We start from the raw sequence: 17688 nt of genomic DNA, 5'->3' as shown, positions 1-17688 counted from the left end.
GAGGAATAACACCTGAGTCCTCAGGAATAGTAATGCATGGGGGTATCATGGGCGAAACAGTATACTCTGTTATATCCGTGGTACTGCTCATGTCTATAGGCGACGATTACCACTTTCCATCAGGTGGGTCATCAGCTTGTTTGCCATTCTAAGTTGTATAAAAAAAACATATGAGATAATATTAAAACGGGTACTGCCTGTAGGGATTGGTCTACTCTGATCACTACAATTTATTTATTTGTTTTGTTTTAATTTTATACTTTATATTTAAAATTTTACAATCTAATATTGCTTAATAATTTATATTCACACAATTTCATTATTTATAAAATTAAACTGATTGAAAAATGCAACAGCTGAATTTCTTGCCCGTTCTTCTTGGTTGAAATTTCGTAACGAATGGGCGGTAATGAAAAAAATAACTTCATGAATTCAAAAATACTGAAACCTAAGTTTAATCGGATAAAAATATTTCTCTTTTTCTAATAGCAATACAAAAAATATAATATAAAATTTTAACGCCAATCGTCGAGGTGAAACGCTCCCAGAAAATATAAAGACCCACTTAGAATAAGAATCCGTTATTTTTAAGGATTCCATGCCCTTAAACCTACATTAACATTTGTGAATGCACACCTTTTCCGCGGTTAATATAAAGGGGTCGGTAAGCTATTCGAATGTGGCCGTTTGAAAGGCGGCCGTAATGTCCGCGGTCGAGGCCGACGGTTTATCACTGAGATTTTTCTGCATTGTCCATTATTAGATGCGATTTTTTGGGCTTTCCCTCTTTTCCGTTTGAATCGGTTAGCGGATTTACAATGTTCACATCTATATCTGTATAAAGGTAGTCACTTGTACTGTTTCATAAGTTTATTTTATTATTTCTTGAGCTTATTTCTCATAGGAGGTTTTCGATTCACCTTTATTTCTGAATCAGTTTTAACAGTTCTTATAAGAATGCCATAATAATATGGTATTAAGCTCGCCACTTGTACAATGTTTTATTGTGCAATAAAGAATAAATAAATAAATAAGTTTTGTGTACAATATTGTTTACTCCACTGTTGATATTGTATTATTATTGTGATGAGGGAGACTTTGTACAAAAGTCGACTGCTTGGGTACCTCTGTCCCATTCGTGTTTCAACCGTGAAGCAACAGTGTTTGCATGGCTGTGTTTCGGTTTGAAGGGTGGGATATGGCGTGAATTTACAGGGCACAGAGGAATAACACCTGAGTCCTCAGGAATGGCAGCGCATGGGGGGTACCATATCTCCATAATTGTATATATATTTACATTATTTTGTAGAATCAATTATTGGTGAACCTAAATAAATAAATAAACCATGCAACGAATTTTAATAGGAATTTCACTGTCAATTAAGTATTTAATTGACGTAAAGTTTATATTTATTTGATAATAAATCGCCCACTTAACAGTTTCATAAAACATGTAGTAACCTACGTGCTCTTGTTACAAGCTTCAAAATTTTAAATAACATTCAGAATATTTATCTAATTTGTCAACTTTATTTTATAATCATTTTTTTAATCATTTTTGTTCATAGGCTACGGTAACCACTTACCATCAGGTGGGCCGTATGCTTGTTTGCCACCTCAGTGGTATAAAAAAAAAACATCAGGCTGCTGAGTGATCAGAGAATTATTTGCACAACATATACATGTACGAAGCTGGAACGGATCAATACAATTTGTAACAAACATTATCATTTCAGCAATAAACTGTCCACTGCTGGACGTAAGCCTTCCCCATAAGGGGAGTTTTGCCAGTAGTTGCCAAGCTTAGCAGGCGGGTTGGCAACCGCAGTTAGGTTTTCAGAGATGTTTTAAGAAGGATGCTGCTGCCTATCCCTCGACCTTCCTTAGTCGACTCTTATGGCACCCACGGGAAAGGAAGTGGTGGCCCATTCTATGCCGGGACTACACACGGGTTTCAAGTATATAATACTGGGGGGAAAGGGATTGTTAGCAATGGAGACTGAGAATCCCATTGCTAGCAATATACCCAACCAGGTCGACCTCCACGCGGTTCTCTCTGGAAACTGTCATGGTTAATTCCTGATGAATTCGTCATGATGGGCTAACTGGCCTGTTTTCATTCTCATCTATCACCCTTCCCTGCTGCTCCGCCAGCGTATATCGTTAGCACAGGCGGGGTTACCATACCATTTTCACCCATCAAATATATATATATATATATATATATATATATATATATATATATATATATATATATATATATATATATATATATATATATACACACAATACTAGTATTTTATATTTGATATAAAAACGTTTCGATTAAATAAAATTACGCTTTTATGAAACAGCTAAATGCTATTTTTATACTGTAACAACTATAATGTACCGTGTAGTTTTTAAATAAATATAAATAAGTTAATAGATAGATAGATAGATAGATAGATAGATAGATAGATAGATGACCTTTATTACCATTATTAAGAAAATAAAAAATTAAAACAACAAAAAGAAAAAAAACAATTAATGTTGCTGGTAATAGGAGCCGCCTCAGCTGTTGCTATATATGTACAGCTCCAGCGAGATGTACCTATATAGCACTGGTTTTCAGGCGGCCCCTTAACTCCTTTACCTTTAGCATGCGTGCGGATCGTCAATACCTATTTCTCGGATGAGAGACTCAACGTATTCCAATTGTAGCCAGATTCAAGCAAAGAAAACCGCAAAGGTAGATCGTGACGACTCATTTCTCAGTCGATTGAAATCAACGAAGTTCATTGACTTCACTGAAACATTCAGTTTCAAATAATTCGCTTTATCCTTCATTAATGTTGATTTAAAAGTTGGCCAATGAATGGTCGTACAACGAAATAAATTCGTGGAAATAAGATCTCAGTGGTAAACATTGGTATTCGATGCGTCGAATGTTTACAAATACGCACCACCAGCTATATACCTGGAGGCTATCCTATAAGTCCTAAGCCCGTATTAATAAATCGATATCAAGTGTAAAAGGAAACTTGAGTGCGCATTAAAAAGACATATTCTATTATTATTATTTGTTGGAGATTTCACAATTTTTACGGTGAATATTAAATAATTTCTAACAGTGAATCTCTTCCATATATTTTAAATATCAAATTTACAATGAAAAAACAAAAGAAAATCAGTGACAAGCAAAATAAGAGTAATATTAGCTATTGAAAAAAAAAAAAGAAACCAAAAAGGTTGCAATTTTCAACATTGTTAATATAATACATACAATATTTAATGCACGGATTCACACGGGCGGAGTTGCGGGATACAGCTAGTCTAAATTAATATTATAAAGATGAAATATCATATTTAATGTTTCTACCTTTAAAAATACTTAGCTGTTTTTAATGATTCTTTCACTTATAGAATAAAATATATATATATATATATATATATATATATATATATATATATATATATATATATATATATATATATATATATATATATATATATATATATATATATATATATATATATATATAAAATAGACGATCCCAAGCTCACAGACGATATCGAACCCATAAGTTTAAAGTGAGACTGCCTCCCTTTGTGTGTTCTACCGCTCGTACAACGGACTATGCTCTGGAAAATTCTTCTAATTTATAATTATTATACAAAAAAATTCATCAATCTTCAATATTACATAACTAAAGTAGTACAATTAATATAACTAGTGGTCGAAATTCGACCATAACTTATATTGTAATAAATGAATTTGTTATGGTTATGTTTGACATTCAGTAAGACCATAGACAAATAATATTAAAGACAAAGGATATTAATCTATTCTCAATTTGACCACAGACTTTAAAAACAAACAAAACAGTATATATGCGTGTGTGTGTCAGATACATGGTAGTGTGTGTAATTTTTTTTTATTGATTAAATGTATTTTTTATGCATAAAAAAAATATTAGCATTCTAAACTCCTTCTCTATACAAAATATAAGTGTCATACTTCGTACTACTCCACGCAATTTTCGTAAAAAGGGATATAAATATATAGGTAACGAATAATCAAAATCAATAATAGGATTTAAATTTAATAATCGTTTATCCGCTATCAAGGTTCGATAAATAATTAAAGGGGGCCAATTTTATTTATATAACTCTTTATATAATTTAATCCTGTATCCAATATTCTAATTTATTTCAACTTAAATTTACTGAATATCTTAATAACACAATTTTGTTTACTGTGTTATTTGAAGCACGCTCCTCGAATAATTTCATTTTTGAACGAGTAAGCTTAATATAATTAGGTAGACTATTGAATAAAGGATTCTAGGTAATTTACTAAGTATTTTTTATATAACTTGGAATGATAAACAAGCTGATAGTTCACCTGATTGAAAATGTAATGGTCGTCTATAAACATGAAAAGTTGTCCAAGACTTTAACAGAATATACCCCATTCCTGAGGACTATGATGTTATTCCTCCGTGCTTTATTAATTCACTGTCATATCTACTCTTTAAACTGGAACAAGAAATTTGGCTAACTTACATATGTATGGCTTTGCGAAAATTGATTCAAAATTGGTTAGGGGTACCGCTTAATATAACAAGAATAACAACTTCTTTCCTTGTTACACCCGGGTTGATTTTCAAAAAGTAAGCCGGGTGGAAAAATATGGAAAAATGAATGTGGTAGAAAAATTGGAGAAAAGAGTGACGGGATGGAAAAATTGTTAGATAAAGTTAGATAAAAATATGATCATATACTACTTTAATAACAGCCTAATAGAGAACTGAACTTGGGAATTTATTACTGTATATAAGTAATATACAGTATATATTGACATCTGCCATCTCAGAGAGAAATTAATAAAAAGCATCATATAACGTCATATTACATTCCACAGTTTATTTTTATCTTTTGGCTGAAAATAATTAATCTTTTATTTTCATACAGTTATAAGCTAATATTTTCGTTCATTTTTCGTTCTTTTATTACGTATGTTGCATAAACAATTTTAAAATTGCTCAATATTTGATATTAGTGTTTATTTTTAAAATGTTTTGTATTAACAGCGAACTGTAATGAACATTGGTGCTGCCTCTGTAGAGCAATTTAGGAACTACAATTACTATTATAAATTAGTACTATCTATTGCCACTTTGGCGCTAGTGACGCACTAGTCAGAGAAAAGTACATCTAACTAATCCAGCGATTAGATAATAATTGTGCTATGTAATACTATTATTTTTGACAATTAGCAGTCAACCATTCTTTGGAATCAACTTCCAGCAGCAGTATTTCCGAACCGATACGACAACATAACCTTCAAGAAAAGAGTATATTCCTTTTTAAAAGGCCGGCAGCACACCTGCAATGCCGCTGGTGTTGTGGGTGATCATGGGCGGCGGTAGTCACTTACCATCAGGTGAGCCGCATGCTCGTTTGCCCCCTGTGTTGTAAAAAAAAAAAAAAAAAAAACGAAATTATCGTACAGCGTATCAGCTAAATATTTTTAATATTGACTAACACTAGTTGAAACTAGTCTTTACAGTTATAGATAACCAGAGGGAGACTTTGTACAAAAGTCGATTGCTTGGGTACCTCTGTCCCATTCGTGTTTCAACCGTGAAGCAGTTGTGTTTGCACGGCTCTGTTTCGGTTTGAAGGATGGGATATGGCTTGAATTTACTGGGTACAGAGGAATAACACCTGAGTCCTCAGGAATGGCAATGCGTGGGGCGAAATCATGGGCGAAACAGTATATTCTGTTATGTCCATGGTACTGCTCATGTCTATAGGCGACGGATACCGCTTTCCATCAGGTGGGCCGTCAGCTTGTATGCCATTCTAAGTTGTATAAAAAAAAACATATTTCAAGAAATTAACTATAAGATGAAAAATTCCAAAATGCTGGATTTTCCACTAACCGTATATTGTAAAGAAAATTCCAGAAGTCCACATCAATATGCGCGTAAATAAAAATGGTACCCGAACTAAAGATCAAAGGCCATCACTATAAACGGGTTTTTTTGCGAAATCCATATTAACGTTAAATAACTGACGTTCCTGTAGTGTCTCCCATAAACCTTTTCTTAGTGATTGATGAAGTGCCTATCTACATCTCAAGTATGATAGACAAGCGATTCCCGGCGACGTCTCCAGCGTGGGAGCGGTTTTTGTGGCAATTTCCAATAATCCCTTCTTAGTGTTTCTCTACAGTCGTAAATGATGCAAAGGAATCTATTTACTTGCTCTGCTTGCTTCTCAGTAGCAGTTCAAATACTATTTTCGGGGCGGAAAGGGATTGTTAGTAATGGAGTTTGACAGCCCCATTGCTAGCAATATGCCCTATTAGGTCGACCTGCACGTGGTTCCCCCTGGAAACCATCGTGACCAATTCTTGTTGACGTGTCACGATGGGCTAACTGACCTGCTTCATCCTCACCTATCATCTTTCACTGGTACCCCGCCGGTGTATACCGATGGCGTGGGTGGGGTTTACCATTCCATTATCACACATTATAAAAAAATACTATTTTATAAAATCATTCATAACTTTTGGTTACTGAAGTATGACAATGTCACAATTATGGCTTTATTAATTCAGATAACTTTATCAATTATGATTGAAAATGCACCTGAATTATCTCGATGTGTACCAAATTACCTGCCCAGTGCGATCACTACTGGAAAATTTCACTCAAACTGCAATCCCGTTCCTAAAGAGGAAAGAAATTGTTAGTTATAAGATTTTTCTCAAACATGCTTGGAAATGTGAGCATTATTTTGACAATCTTCTTTGAGATAAATCAAAATTGCCGTACTGGCCAGATACATGCGGGCAGCGGCCGGCAAAAGTTGTATGAAAATCCATATCTGTCGTGTTTTGCGGCCAGATAAATTACTATGTAAACTCATATCTGTTCTGTAATTTAAAAATGGAATGACCTTTTACTTCGAAGCATGGCTACCAAAGAGGTAACTAACAAAAGGTTTTATTTAAATTTCGAACTAGCTTGCAAATAGAAAGCTGTTTATTGAAAAAAACAAACAAAGGAACATTATGGCGCGTGAAAAATTATTATTGTTCGTTATTCGTCATTGAACTTAAAAAGTAAAATTGTGTGTGAAAAATACCTACTATACAAGCCTTGGCCACAACTAGGCATTTTCATTTACCAAACATCTCGTCCTTCGACAGATCAGTATTTAAATCGCAAATTTTTTGATACGTAACATATTTATCTTCCGCCATTTTGTGTTGCTTGTAATATAAATTCTTATGTAACAAAGTAGATAGCATTATTTTTAAAAGCATTCTTAGTTTAATTACAAGGCATATCTGTTGAAACATGCGCCCTGGCTGGGGTTGTTCCGGCTCGTGGAATGTCAGGCCTACGTATGAAAAAGTTAATTTCGGACCGTCAGGTAGCCGGGTGGGGTCTCTTTATTTGTTTGGACACAGCCTCGGCTGTGCTTTCAATAAACTATGTGATTTGGTGATAGGCGACCCTACGAGTAGTGAACTTTTTATATATAGCTTTTTGAAGTACATATTCAATTTCAATTCACCACCTCGGTGGTGTAGCGGCTTGATACGTTGCTTCACCATCCGATGGTTGTTAGTTCGATTCTCGTACAATACTCACATTTGTCTTTATTGTATATATACGATCCGATCCGGCTTCGTACGATTCGATAGAATAATCGAAAATAATGCTAACCTATGTTACTCAGTGATAATGTATTTTTCAGTAGAATCAGTTGTGCAGTTTTTGAGTTCATGCATTACAAACAAACAAACAATAAAATGTTTCCTCTTTATAATGTTAGTATAAACGTCTGGACGTTTTCTGCAAAGCATAGTACACTCTGTTACGTCCATAGTACTGTTCATGTCTATAGGCGACGGTTACTTTCCATCAGGTGGGCCGTCAGCTTGTTTGCCATTTACAGTATTATAAAAAAATATATCAAATCAAGGCTACGTTTTTATTTTTACCTTTTGAAATAAAAAAAAAAACTTCTCTAATCTAAAATGCTTAAATAAAAAAAGAAATATTTTTATTTCTTTATTCTACTTAAATAAAAATCAAAGAAAGAAAGAAATATTTTAATTCAAGTAAAATAAAAATATTTTTCTTTCTTTCATAAATCTTTGTACTTACAACAAAAATGTAACTGTTTCTTAGTCGATTTAATATTTCAATTTCTTAATCTCGTAGCAGTGAGACGCTATGAATAAATTATATCAACAGTAGGATTTTATGATGGAAGTGAAATAGCTACAAAAAGAGCAATAAATAATTGTCTTCTGTCTCACAGTTTGCGTTTTGACTAAGTCGTTTCATCTCCCTTCGTTTTTTATGCAACATAGATTGGCAAACAAGCTGGCGGCCCACTTGGTGCAAAGTGGTAACCGTCACCTATAAACACGAACAGTACTATGGACATATTATAATTTTTTACTGTAAATGTGACAATATTGATTACATATATATATATATATATATATATATATATATATATATATATATATATTATTGCGAATTTGTATACCTCGATAGATGAAGTTGATCGTAGAGGACTTATCTAGTTTTACCATTCATTGTTACCTATGTATCACAAAATAAATAAATAAAATTGCTGGCAATATACGCTGTCAGGTCGACATCCACGTGATTTTCCGTAGAAACTATTGTACTAAATTCTAGGTATATTCATTAGGATGGTATAACTGACCTGCCTTTTCACTCTCACCTATCATCGCTCACTGATGTCCCGCCAACGTATACCGTTAGCGCAAGCGGGATTACCATTCTATTAACATTTATTTAAAAAAAAAGCGTAGCTACTTCACAGCAGTAACACGACAAATACATTTAAATACATTTTCTGAGAGATAGTTCTCTCAAAACTTGTCCCGTTTACCACAATAACTACCCATTAACCTTTCACAGTTGGAAATGAATCCCTTGCTCATAATAGAAGGATTATTTTACTATAAATAGATTATCCATTAGGCAATTTTGGGGTGGATTTTATCTACAACTAGCAAACTAGCAACTATCCGGGATAAAAACTAGCTTACGTCATTTCAGTAAACATATCCCGGTCACGTGGACGACTTCTTTTTTAATGAATAATGGTATGATAACCCCGTCTGCGCCACCGGTATACACCGGCGGGACATTAGTGAGGGATGATAGGTGAGGATGAAACAGGTCTGTTAGCTTACCGTGACGAATCTAACAGTAAATCAATCACGATGGTTTCTAAGGGGAACCACGAGGAGGTCGACCTGAGACCAATGGGGTTACTAATCCCCATTATTAACAATCCCTTCTCCCCCCACGTGGATGACGATACGGGTATGGGTACGGTAAAAGATAGCGCATTGTAAATTAACGTACAGATACTGTGAAATCAAGTCACCAATAGAAGGAGGGAGACTTTGTACAAAAATCGAATGCTTGGTACCTCTGTCCCATTCGTGTTTCTACCGTGATGCAGTTGTGTTTGCATGGCTGTGTTTCGGTTAGAAGGGTGGGATATGGCGTGAATTTACAGGGTACAGAGGAATAACATCTGAGTCCTCAGGAATGGCAACGCATGGGGGGTATCATGGGCGAAACAGTATACTCTGTTATGTTCATAGTACTGTTCATGTCTATAGGCGACAGTTACCACTTTCGATCAGGTGGGCCGTCAGCTTGTTTGCCATTCTAAGTTGTATAAAAAAAAGTAAACATTTAATATGATTAAAAATAATACAACAAAATTCCTACATACACCCCTTCATATTTCATCTTTTGGATATTTGTACATACAACATTGCTAATACCAACAATCATTTACATAAACAAATACCGGGAGAAATACCTCGGGGTCCGGGCCGACGTCGCAGACGGCGCGTGCCTCGCCTATGATACCTACTCGTTATGGACCATTTAAATAAAATTGTTTTCAAATGTTATTCTAGAAAGCAAAAACTCTTAATACATTTATTTATTCGTTAAATTTCATTTATTTAAATTCACAACCGATAGTTAACGCGACGCGTTTACAAGTAAATAGTATCTAAATATTTGATTTTTGTTACTAACATTTCGACGTGAATTGCAACGCGTCGTACTGTCGGCAGGACTCAGGTGAACGATGTCTTCTGACAGTCCATACTGTTTAAAATAGCTTATAAAAACGCAGCTTTAATAAAAAATATGTATTAAAAACACGAAAGTAAACTAATTTTATTTATTTAAAAGGTCTTAACACTATTAGGCAGAAAGGGATTGTAAATAATCAGTGGGATCTAATATTGTTAGGAAATGCACCCTGTAAGGTCTACCTCCACGGTTTCCACCGGAAGACATCCTGGTTAATTCCTAGTGAATTCGTCACGATGGGCTAACTGACCTGTTTTCACCCTCACTATCATCTCTCATTGGTGTTCAGCCAGTGTATACTGATAGTGCAGGTGGGGGTCACTATTTAGATATAGATACATAGATAGATAATTTATTTGCATTACTTACAGCACACAAACAACAATAGATATAAATGCACAATGAAAAAAGATAAAAACAAATACATATACAAAAAAAAAAAAAACAAAATGCATAAAATAAGTAAAAATTTTTCCCATCATGCGTGTGCCACAATAACACAAAATGGTCACAACTCAGCTTATTGCTTTGCCCTAAAAAGGGCATAACACTGATATTCTGTTGTGGCCAAAAGTGAGCCGCGATATTCCATAGAAAAGATAATAAAAAAAAGAAATATAGATAAAAAAACATAGTGTGTGTTCATTACATTCACTATTATTTGATATTTTTTTTCGTTTCATTATCATGTATTTTTTTTTAACAAGCAAATCCACTTTCATATTTAGAATATTGGTTAGGATCCACGACGGAATCGAATCTTTTTTTCGAAGCATTATGCACTTACCGATGTATGTAAAGATTCGTGTTTGTTCACAGTACGTGTCGCAAGTGGTAAACCGGTCCACAGTGGTGACATGGCCTACGCCGACAGAACCGCCCGGCTCCAGGAACCCCGCGCCAGGAGTCTGCCTGCCAGTCATAGTCAACTTCTGTCAGCAGCACAGGATATCGTATAACTTCACCGTGTTCCCAAACTACATCGGCCATTTTGGACAGAGGGACGCTCAACAAGTAAGTTTGTAGGTTAGATAATTTTTTTACATACGTACATAAAAAGATCACCTCGACCTTATCAAAACGGCCACACAGCAGTCTTTTTTTATACAACTTAGAATGGCAAACAAGCTGACGGCCCACCTGATGGAAAGTAGTAACTGTCACCTATAGACATGAGCAGTACCATGGACATAACAGAGTATACTGTTTCGCCCATTATACCTCCCATGCGTTGCCATTCCTGAGGACTCAGATGTTATTTCTCTGTACCCTGTAAATTCACGCCATATTCCACCTTTCAAACCAAAACACAGCCATGCAAACACAACTGCTTCACGGTAGAAACACGAATGGAACTGAGGTACCCAAGCAATCGACTTTTGTACAAAGTCTCCCTCTGGTAAATAAAGTCTATTGTGGAATGCTCTCGCTCGGCTGTAAGCAGAAGTAGATGGAGACGTATTACGAGGACCTCAATCGCGAAGGAGGGCCTCATCGACGATCCACGAGTGTACGACTGAAGAGACATAAAAAAATCTTATACTTACATATATACTCGTTAATAATTTCCTCTCTCGCTGCATCAAGTTAGCTGGAAGAGATCTCTTTCAGAAATAAACCCTGCTCTGCAATAATGCACTAAAGATTACGTATACAATATCAATAATTGGACAATTAGTAATGTCATTTTAACAAGATTTGAAGTAAATATTCCTAATGACCACAACTTGAACATCAATCCCATAACTATATCAGGGGGCCTACTATGAAATTTTTCCGAAGTTCATCCCAACCATCTGGACGAGTGGCGATCTTCTACCGTGTGGTTTTTCAAGGTACTTTCTTTCACGCACAACCATTCTTTGGAATCAACTTCCAGCAGCAGTATTTCCGAACCGATACGACAACATAACCTTCAAGAAAACAGCATATTTCCTTTCAAAAGGCCGGCAGCACACCTGCTATGCCTTTGGTATTGTGGGTGATCATGGGCGGCGGTAGTCACTTACCATCAGGTGACCCGCATGATCGTTTGCTCCTTGTGTTGTAAAAAAAAAATTAGGGCCTAACGAAATACAAATTTCATGTCAAAAATACATGATACATATCATTGAAAAATTATAAAAATATTAAAATATCGTTCCTTTAAACATTCATGTTAGTATATATGACGAACGAAATGTAAGCTCCATTTACTGAGCCGATTTCGGTATGAACAAAAAGACGAAATTGAGTCCGAAAATTCGGAATTTCATTTCATGATAGAGCCCTAGGTTACAGCGCTGCCCGTGATCGCTGCTTAATTGATCGAGCTGTGAGAATCGTTAAAATATCATTAGCAGACTAAATAATACCCTTCAATAAATTCTTTGATATAAATTCGTTAAAGCAATTTATAAAGAACAGCTTTAAAATGATTTAATTTAATCCGCCGTGTGGTCCCGGCGTAGAATGGGCCATACCTTACTTTCTCGAGAGTGTCGTAAGTGACGCTGAAAGAACTTAGTGGTTGAGAGATGGGCAGCAGTGTCCCGCTTTAAACCACCAAACCCTAACTGCGGTTGTATTACTGAAAAAACCCCTTGTTACAGAAAAGGCCTGACGATGATTAAAACAATTTAGAATTAAAATAAGACACAAATAATCCATAAATATATCTATGTCTTCAAGCCAAGTTCCATCTTTGAATTTCTGAACCTATAACTCGTCTAATATCATACACGTCGGTTCTGGAGACTCATGACTCCGCCCTCAGAACACTTTGTATCTGGTCAGAGTAGGCTAGACTTGGTCTTTTCAGGTATCTACATCTATCCACATTCGCATAGTATATCTGTTTTGTCCAACGTAGCATGGTCTCTTCTCATTTTAAAACTTACATTTCAATACTTTCTTTCAAACCAACTCGTTCAAATATACTTATTGCATTACGATTGCAATCTGCCAGTGTTACCCAGATAATTCAACGCAATGCTCGCATTTCGACCATCCTTACCTGTCATTTTTTACTGGTGCCCCGCCAGTGTATACCGATAGCGCAGGCGGGGTGACCATTCCATCATCATCCATAAAAAATACACCTGGAGGAATTCAGAAAGATGGTTTCCAGGAAGGACCACTTGAAGGAAGACCTGACATGGGTATATTGCTAGAAATGGGACTACTAACAATCCCTTCCTTCCCTTATAGAGAGGGTAAGTACCCCATTAGAGTTACACCTTTATGTACTCCCCTTATCACCATTTCGTGAGTTTGAAATAATCATATTATGACGTCATAAGGTTGGTACGTGTCTAAACACTCTATGGATGGATTACCGAGCCCTTCTATGCAAACAAATTAACTGGAGTTCTGATCTCTTAGCAACAATCGACTGTCGGCTTTGGGGGTATTTCACTGTTCACTTTATTCCATGTTAATTTTTTTAATCTTTATACATATGGTCATGACATTTTAAAATGGTCTTAATTTGTTGTTTGAGATCATGGAGGTCAAAAAACACTTTTATGTTCAACTGGTTAGAAACACAAGGTTTTTTGGTTTTTAATTCTATAATAATAATAATACATCTTTATTTCACTCAGTGTTACAAATAAGTATGAAATCCCTGACTCCTGAGGTAGGTATGAAAAAATCTATGTTTCAAGAGTCAGTGCCCTCATCAATATGTTGTTGTATTACATTTTTAAGTGAAACAAATAATACGAGTATAAAACATAGTAAGTACTAAAATTTAAAAATTAAAACTACAAAGGAATCCATTGTTTTAATGAGACAATAAGTTATGGGTTCAGTGAATGTCGTGTGGGATGAAAATGTGTGTGTGTGTACATGTGTGTGTGTGCGTGTATGTGTGCGTGTGTGTATGCGCGTGTGTATGTATAAAGTTTGAGTGAGAAATATAAAAGTGTATGCATGTGTGAGAGAAGATAAGAGAAAATGAGTGTACTGTATGTATATTATGTTCTATGCGTTTGTGGAAATGAACAATATCGTAATTTTTTTTGGATGGAATGAAAATAAAATGATAACTACGCCTGTGTTATTCGTATACACTAGCCAGGTATGAACCAGTAATGATGATAACTGAGGATGTTAGGTCAGTTAGTCTGTCGTGACCAATTCACCAGGATTTTTCTATCCGCATATAAAAATTCATCACGATCGATTCAGCGGTTTAGTCGTGAAAGCGTAAGAGACAAACAAAAAATTCACCTTCGCATTTATATTAGTTAAGGATTATATTTACTTCATAAAAACTGTAAAGCTGCATAAAAGCTTGTTCAGTTTTTTTACTCGCTCCCTGGATACCAACACGTGGCACATGTCATTACAAAGGTCCGGTACGGTTCTGGAAACTTTTTATCCGTTTTTGCTAGGTTTAAAACCCACACAGTTATATACAGTCACAATAGGTAAATATATACTCATTGCGAAAGTGCACTGTAGTGATGAGCGAAACTGAATGATTTTGTTATTCGAATAATTAGTAATTACTAATTTGATAATTTAACTACAAAATTAGTGTTACTGCATAATCTATGGTCGCTGCAAAGATCGTGAAGTGTGAAGCAAATTGCGACGACCTACTAATCAGCAGGCACATTCACGTCATTCGTTATAATTGAATTGTATTATATACCGTCACCTCTTCGTTTCATATATATTCAAATTATTGTAAATTTATATAGTTCAATTGCTCACATATTAAAATAATATCCAAAACAACAACAAATTCGTTATTACTGCAAATCCAGTAAAATAAACTTGGAACTACCCAATCGGCAAGGGCAAACCAACGCACACATGCCCAAATAATTAGTAATATACTAATTTCCGTATTCTAATGATTCTACTAATTAGTTAGTTACAACAATAAAATCCTTTCCTTGTATCTATTACTATCTCCCATATTTAGAACTAACAAAATTTTTCATCGTGCCTCCCACCAAACTGTTTATAATTACTGCTCTCCATCCAAAGGTTGCCTGGAAGAGATCGCTCTTAGCGATAAGGTCGCCCATTGTTTTCTCATTGTGATTATTTCTTGTAATTATTTATATTTATAATAAGTTTACTATTGTAATCTTTTGGAGGAAACAATAAAGAGTATCTATCTATCTATCTATCTATCGAGGCCATTTTCTATTCGACGACGAAAAAAAATCACCTATCGCATTTTGGTATATATAAATGTTTACTAAAACTTTACTTACTTACTTTAATTATTACTATGGGAAAATGGTAATTTTTACTAAATTTTAATTGGCAACACTTATGCTCATTAACAAAAAAAAACATTCAAACTATCGGGTCGACTCGGCTATGTTCGTGTCGACTCGTACTTTAACGACTACTAATGAATGAAATTAGTAGCCGAACGGCATTAATAAGTTGCTGACGTTAGTAGATAGATAGATAGATACTCTTTATTGTTTCCTCCAAAAGATTACAATAGTAAACTTATTACAGACATAAATAATTACAAGAAATAATCAGTCGATAAATAGTGGTCGCATGAATAAAATTAGCAGTGGAATGATTATAAAATGATTCGAATAATTCGAATGATTTGCTCAGTCGAATAATTAGTAGTCGAGCATCGTTAGTGTACAGATAAATTCATAAAAGCCATTCGTTATGTTATGTAGTTTTTTTCATTTATACTAGTCTAATTTTATACTATTGTCCTTTACAGCAAAATTTATAATTAAGTTAAATCTAATGACGACATAATTAGATTTGTCAAGCTTCAGACTTCACTACTCTAATAATGGAATAGCAAAACATTATTTTCGATAGCTCTATAGCTGCTTTTGTTATTATTTTAAGCGTGAGTTTGTATATTGTATGTATGTGGGATATGACAGTGAATTTACAGGGTACAGAGGAATAACACCTGAGTTCTCAGGAGTGGCAACGTATGAGGGGTATACTCTATTATGTCTACGCTCATGCCAATAGGCTACGGTTACCACTTTCCATCATTCCTTCAATATACTGTTTCGCCCTTCCCATGTTTACTCTTCAAACCGAAATACAGCCATGCAAACACAACTACTTCACGGTAGAAACACGAACGGGACAGAGGTGTCCAAGCAAACGACTTTTGTACAAAGTCTCTTTCTGGTAAATTGATTGCTTGTCATTCCATTTAAATAAGTACTATTAATTCCGGCCAATCGACGTATCCCTACAATGCGGACGAAGTCGCGTGTAAAAGCTAGTATAATAACGAAACGTAGCCATACCGCACTGTAGCATGTTAAATATAAAAGAGGCCATTAGGTAAATCTATTTGTTTTCCAGGAAAGGAAGGGAACCTCGCAATTATCTCGCCCAACATCACATTCATGACACGACAAAACCGATAATCATTAGCGCAGCCTTTCGTTGCTGAATCAATCATTGTCAACGACACAATAGGCTCGGATGCCTACAATATCTGCCGTGGACAGGGCCGGATTCGTATTTAGACGTCCTACTCACCTCTGACAGGGTAACAAAGTTTCGTGAGCGTATTGTTGTGAAAAAATAACAGGCATAAGTCCTAACGCCGACAGCTTATAAGCCCCTATAGTTGCTGAAAATATATTGGAGTATGTTATTTGAAAAAAAAAAGATAAGTACGTTCTTGATAAATTATTATTACATACAATATGTTTTCTATTCATACTCATTTTGCTTATTTTGAAAAGATATAATAAATGTTTCTGCTTATTTTTTTTTCGACATATAATATCTTATTTTCAATAGGTTTTATCTAGAACTTTCATAACTTACAGTAATAGTATTTTGATTCAATTAAAATTTCTCTTTTAACTAAATATTCAATAACATGTTTACAATTTATTTTTAATAATTTTTACCCTTGTTTTTGTCAGGGGAGTTAGATAAAAAACAGCTTATTTCCTTTCATAACAATTAGCGGTTAAGGTACAAAGACTTCCAAATTTATAATATTAGCGCACACGAATACAATTTACAGAGTTTTCATTGTGGTTTTTTTTTGTCTGGGCCCATAACTTATTGCATTCGTTACTTTCAAAATGTGGCCCTGGATTAGTGAAAGCCTTGTCGTGATTATTTATTAAGGCATCGAGCCTCGCGATATTTTGCTAACGAGACCGTACCTTGCGACTCCATTGTGCGCCGTAATGTATTCAGTTTAAAGAAATTCTCGAATATTCCACGACACACAAGCGTAGGCCTTTGAATCTACCCTCTTTTGTGTAATAGAGTTTTTGTTGAGATCATGCTGATTTGCGATGCTTTATGAGAGTACAATAAAGATGTTGATTAGCTTATATTGAATACAGGTATCTCTTCTGTACTCTTCAAATTCTATGGTTGCTACTTAGCCTTGTTGCTTGTTGATAATTTGGTGACTCGGTGACCAAGGTTTAGTCTGGTCAACATCAAAAACCTGGGAGGAAAGGGATTGTTAGCAATGGGATCTAATAGCCCTATTACTGGCAATATACCCTCTCAGGTTGACCTCCACGCGGTTCCCCCTGGA

The 17688-nt window shown here is 35.0% G+C and overlaps 1 protein-coding gene across 1 annotated transcript in view; it reads left to right on the top strand.

Annotated features, from left to right (window-relative positions):
- The window catches only part of LOC113513874 (atrial natriuretic peptide-converting enzyme), a 166826-nt gene that overhangs the window by 106924 nt on the left and 42214 nt on the right, over window positions 1–17688 (top strand). The window contains exon 7 of the mRNA XM_052894243.1: window positions 10989–11183. Coding sequence (XP_052750203.1) covers window positions 10989–11183 — 195 coding nt within the window. The remainder of the gene's footprint in view (window positions 1–10988; window positions 11184–17688) is intronic.

Source organism: Galleria mellonella, unplaced genomic scaffold (genome assembly GCF_026898425.1).
Source record: "Galleria mellonella isolate WM207_F2 unplaced genomic scaffold, CSIRO_AGI_GalMel_v1 utg200, whole genome shotgun sequence".
NCBI lineage: Eukaryota > Metazoa > Arthropoda > Insecta > Lepidoptera > Pyralidae > Galleria > Galleria mellonella.
Note: the sequence above shows the minus strand (reverse complement) of the source record. Positions and strands in the feature narration are given on the sequence as shown.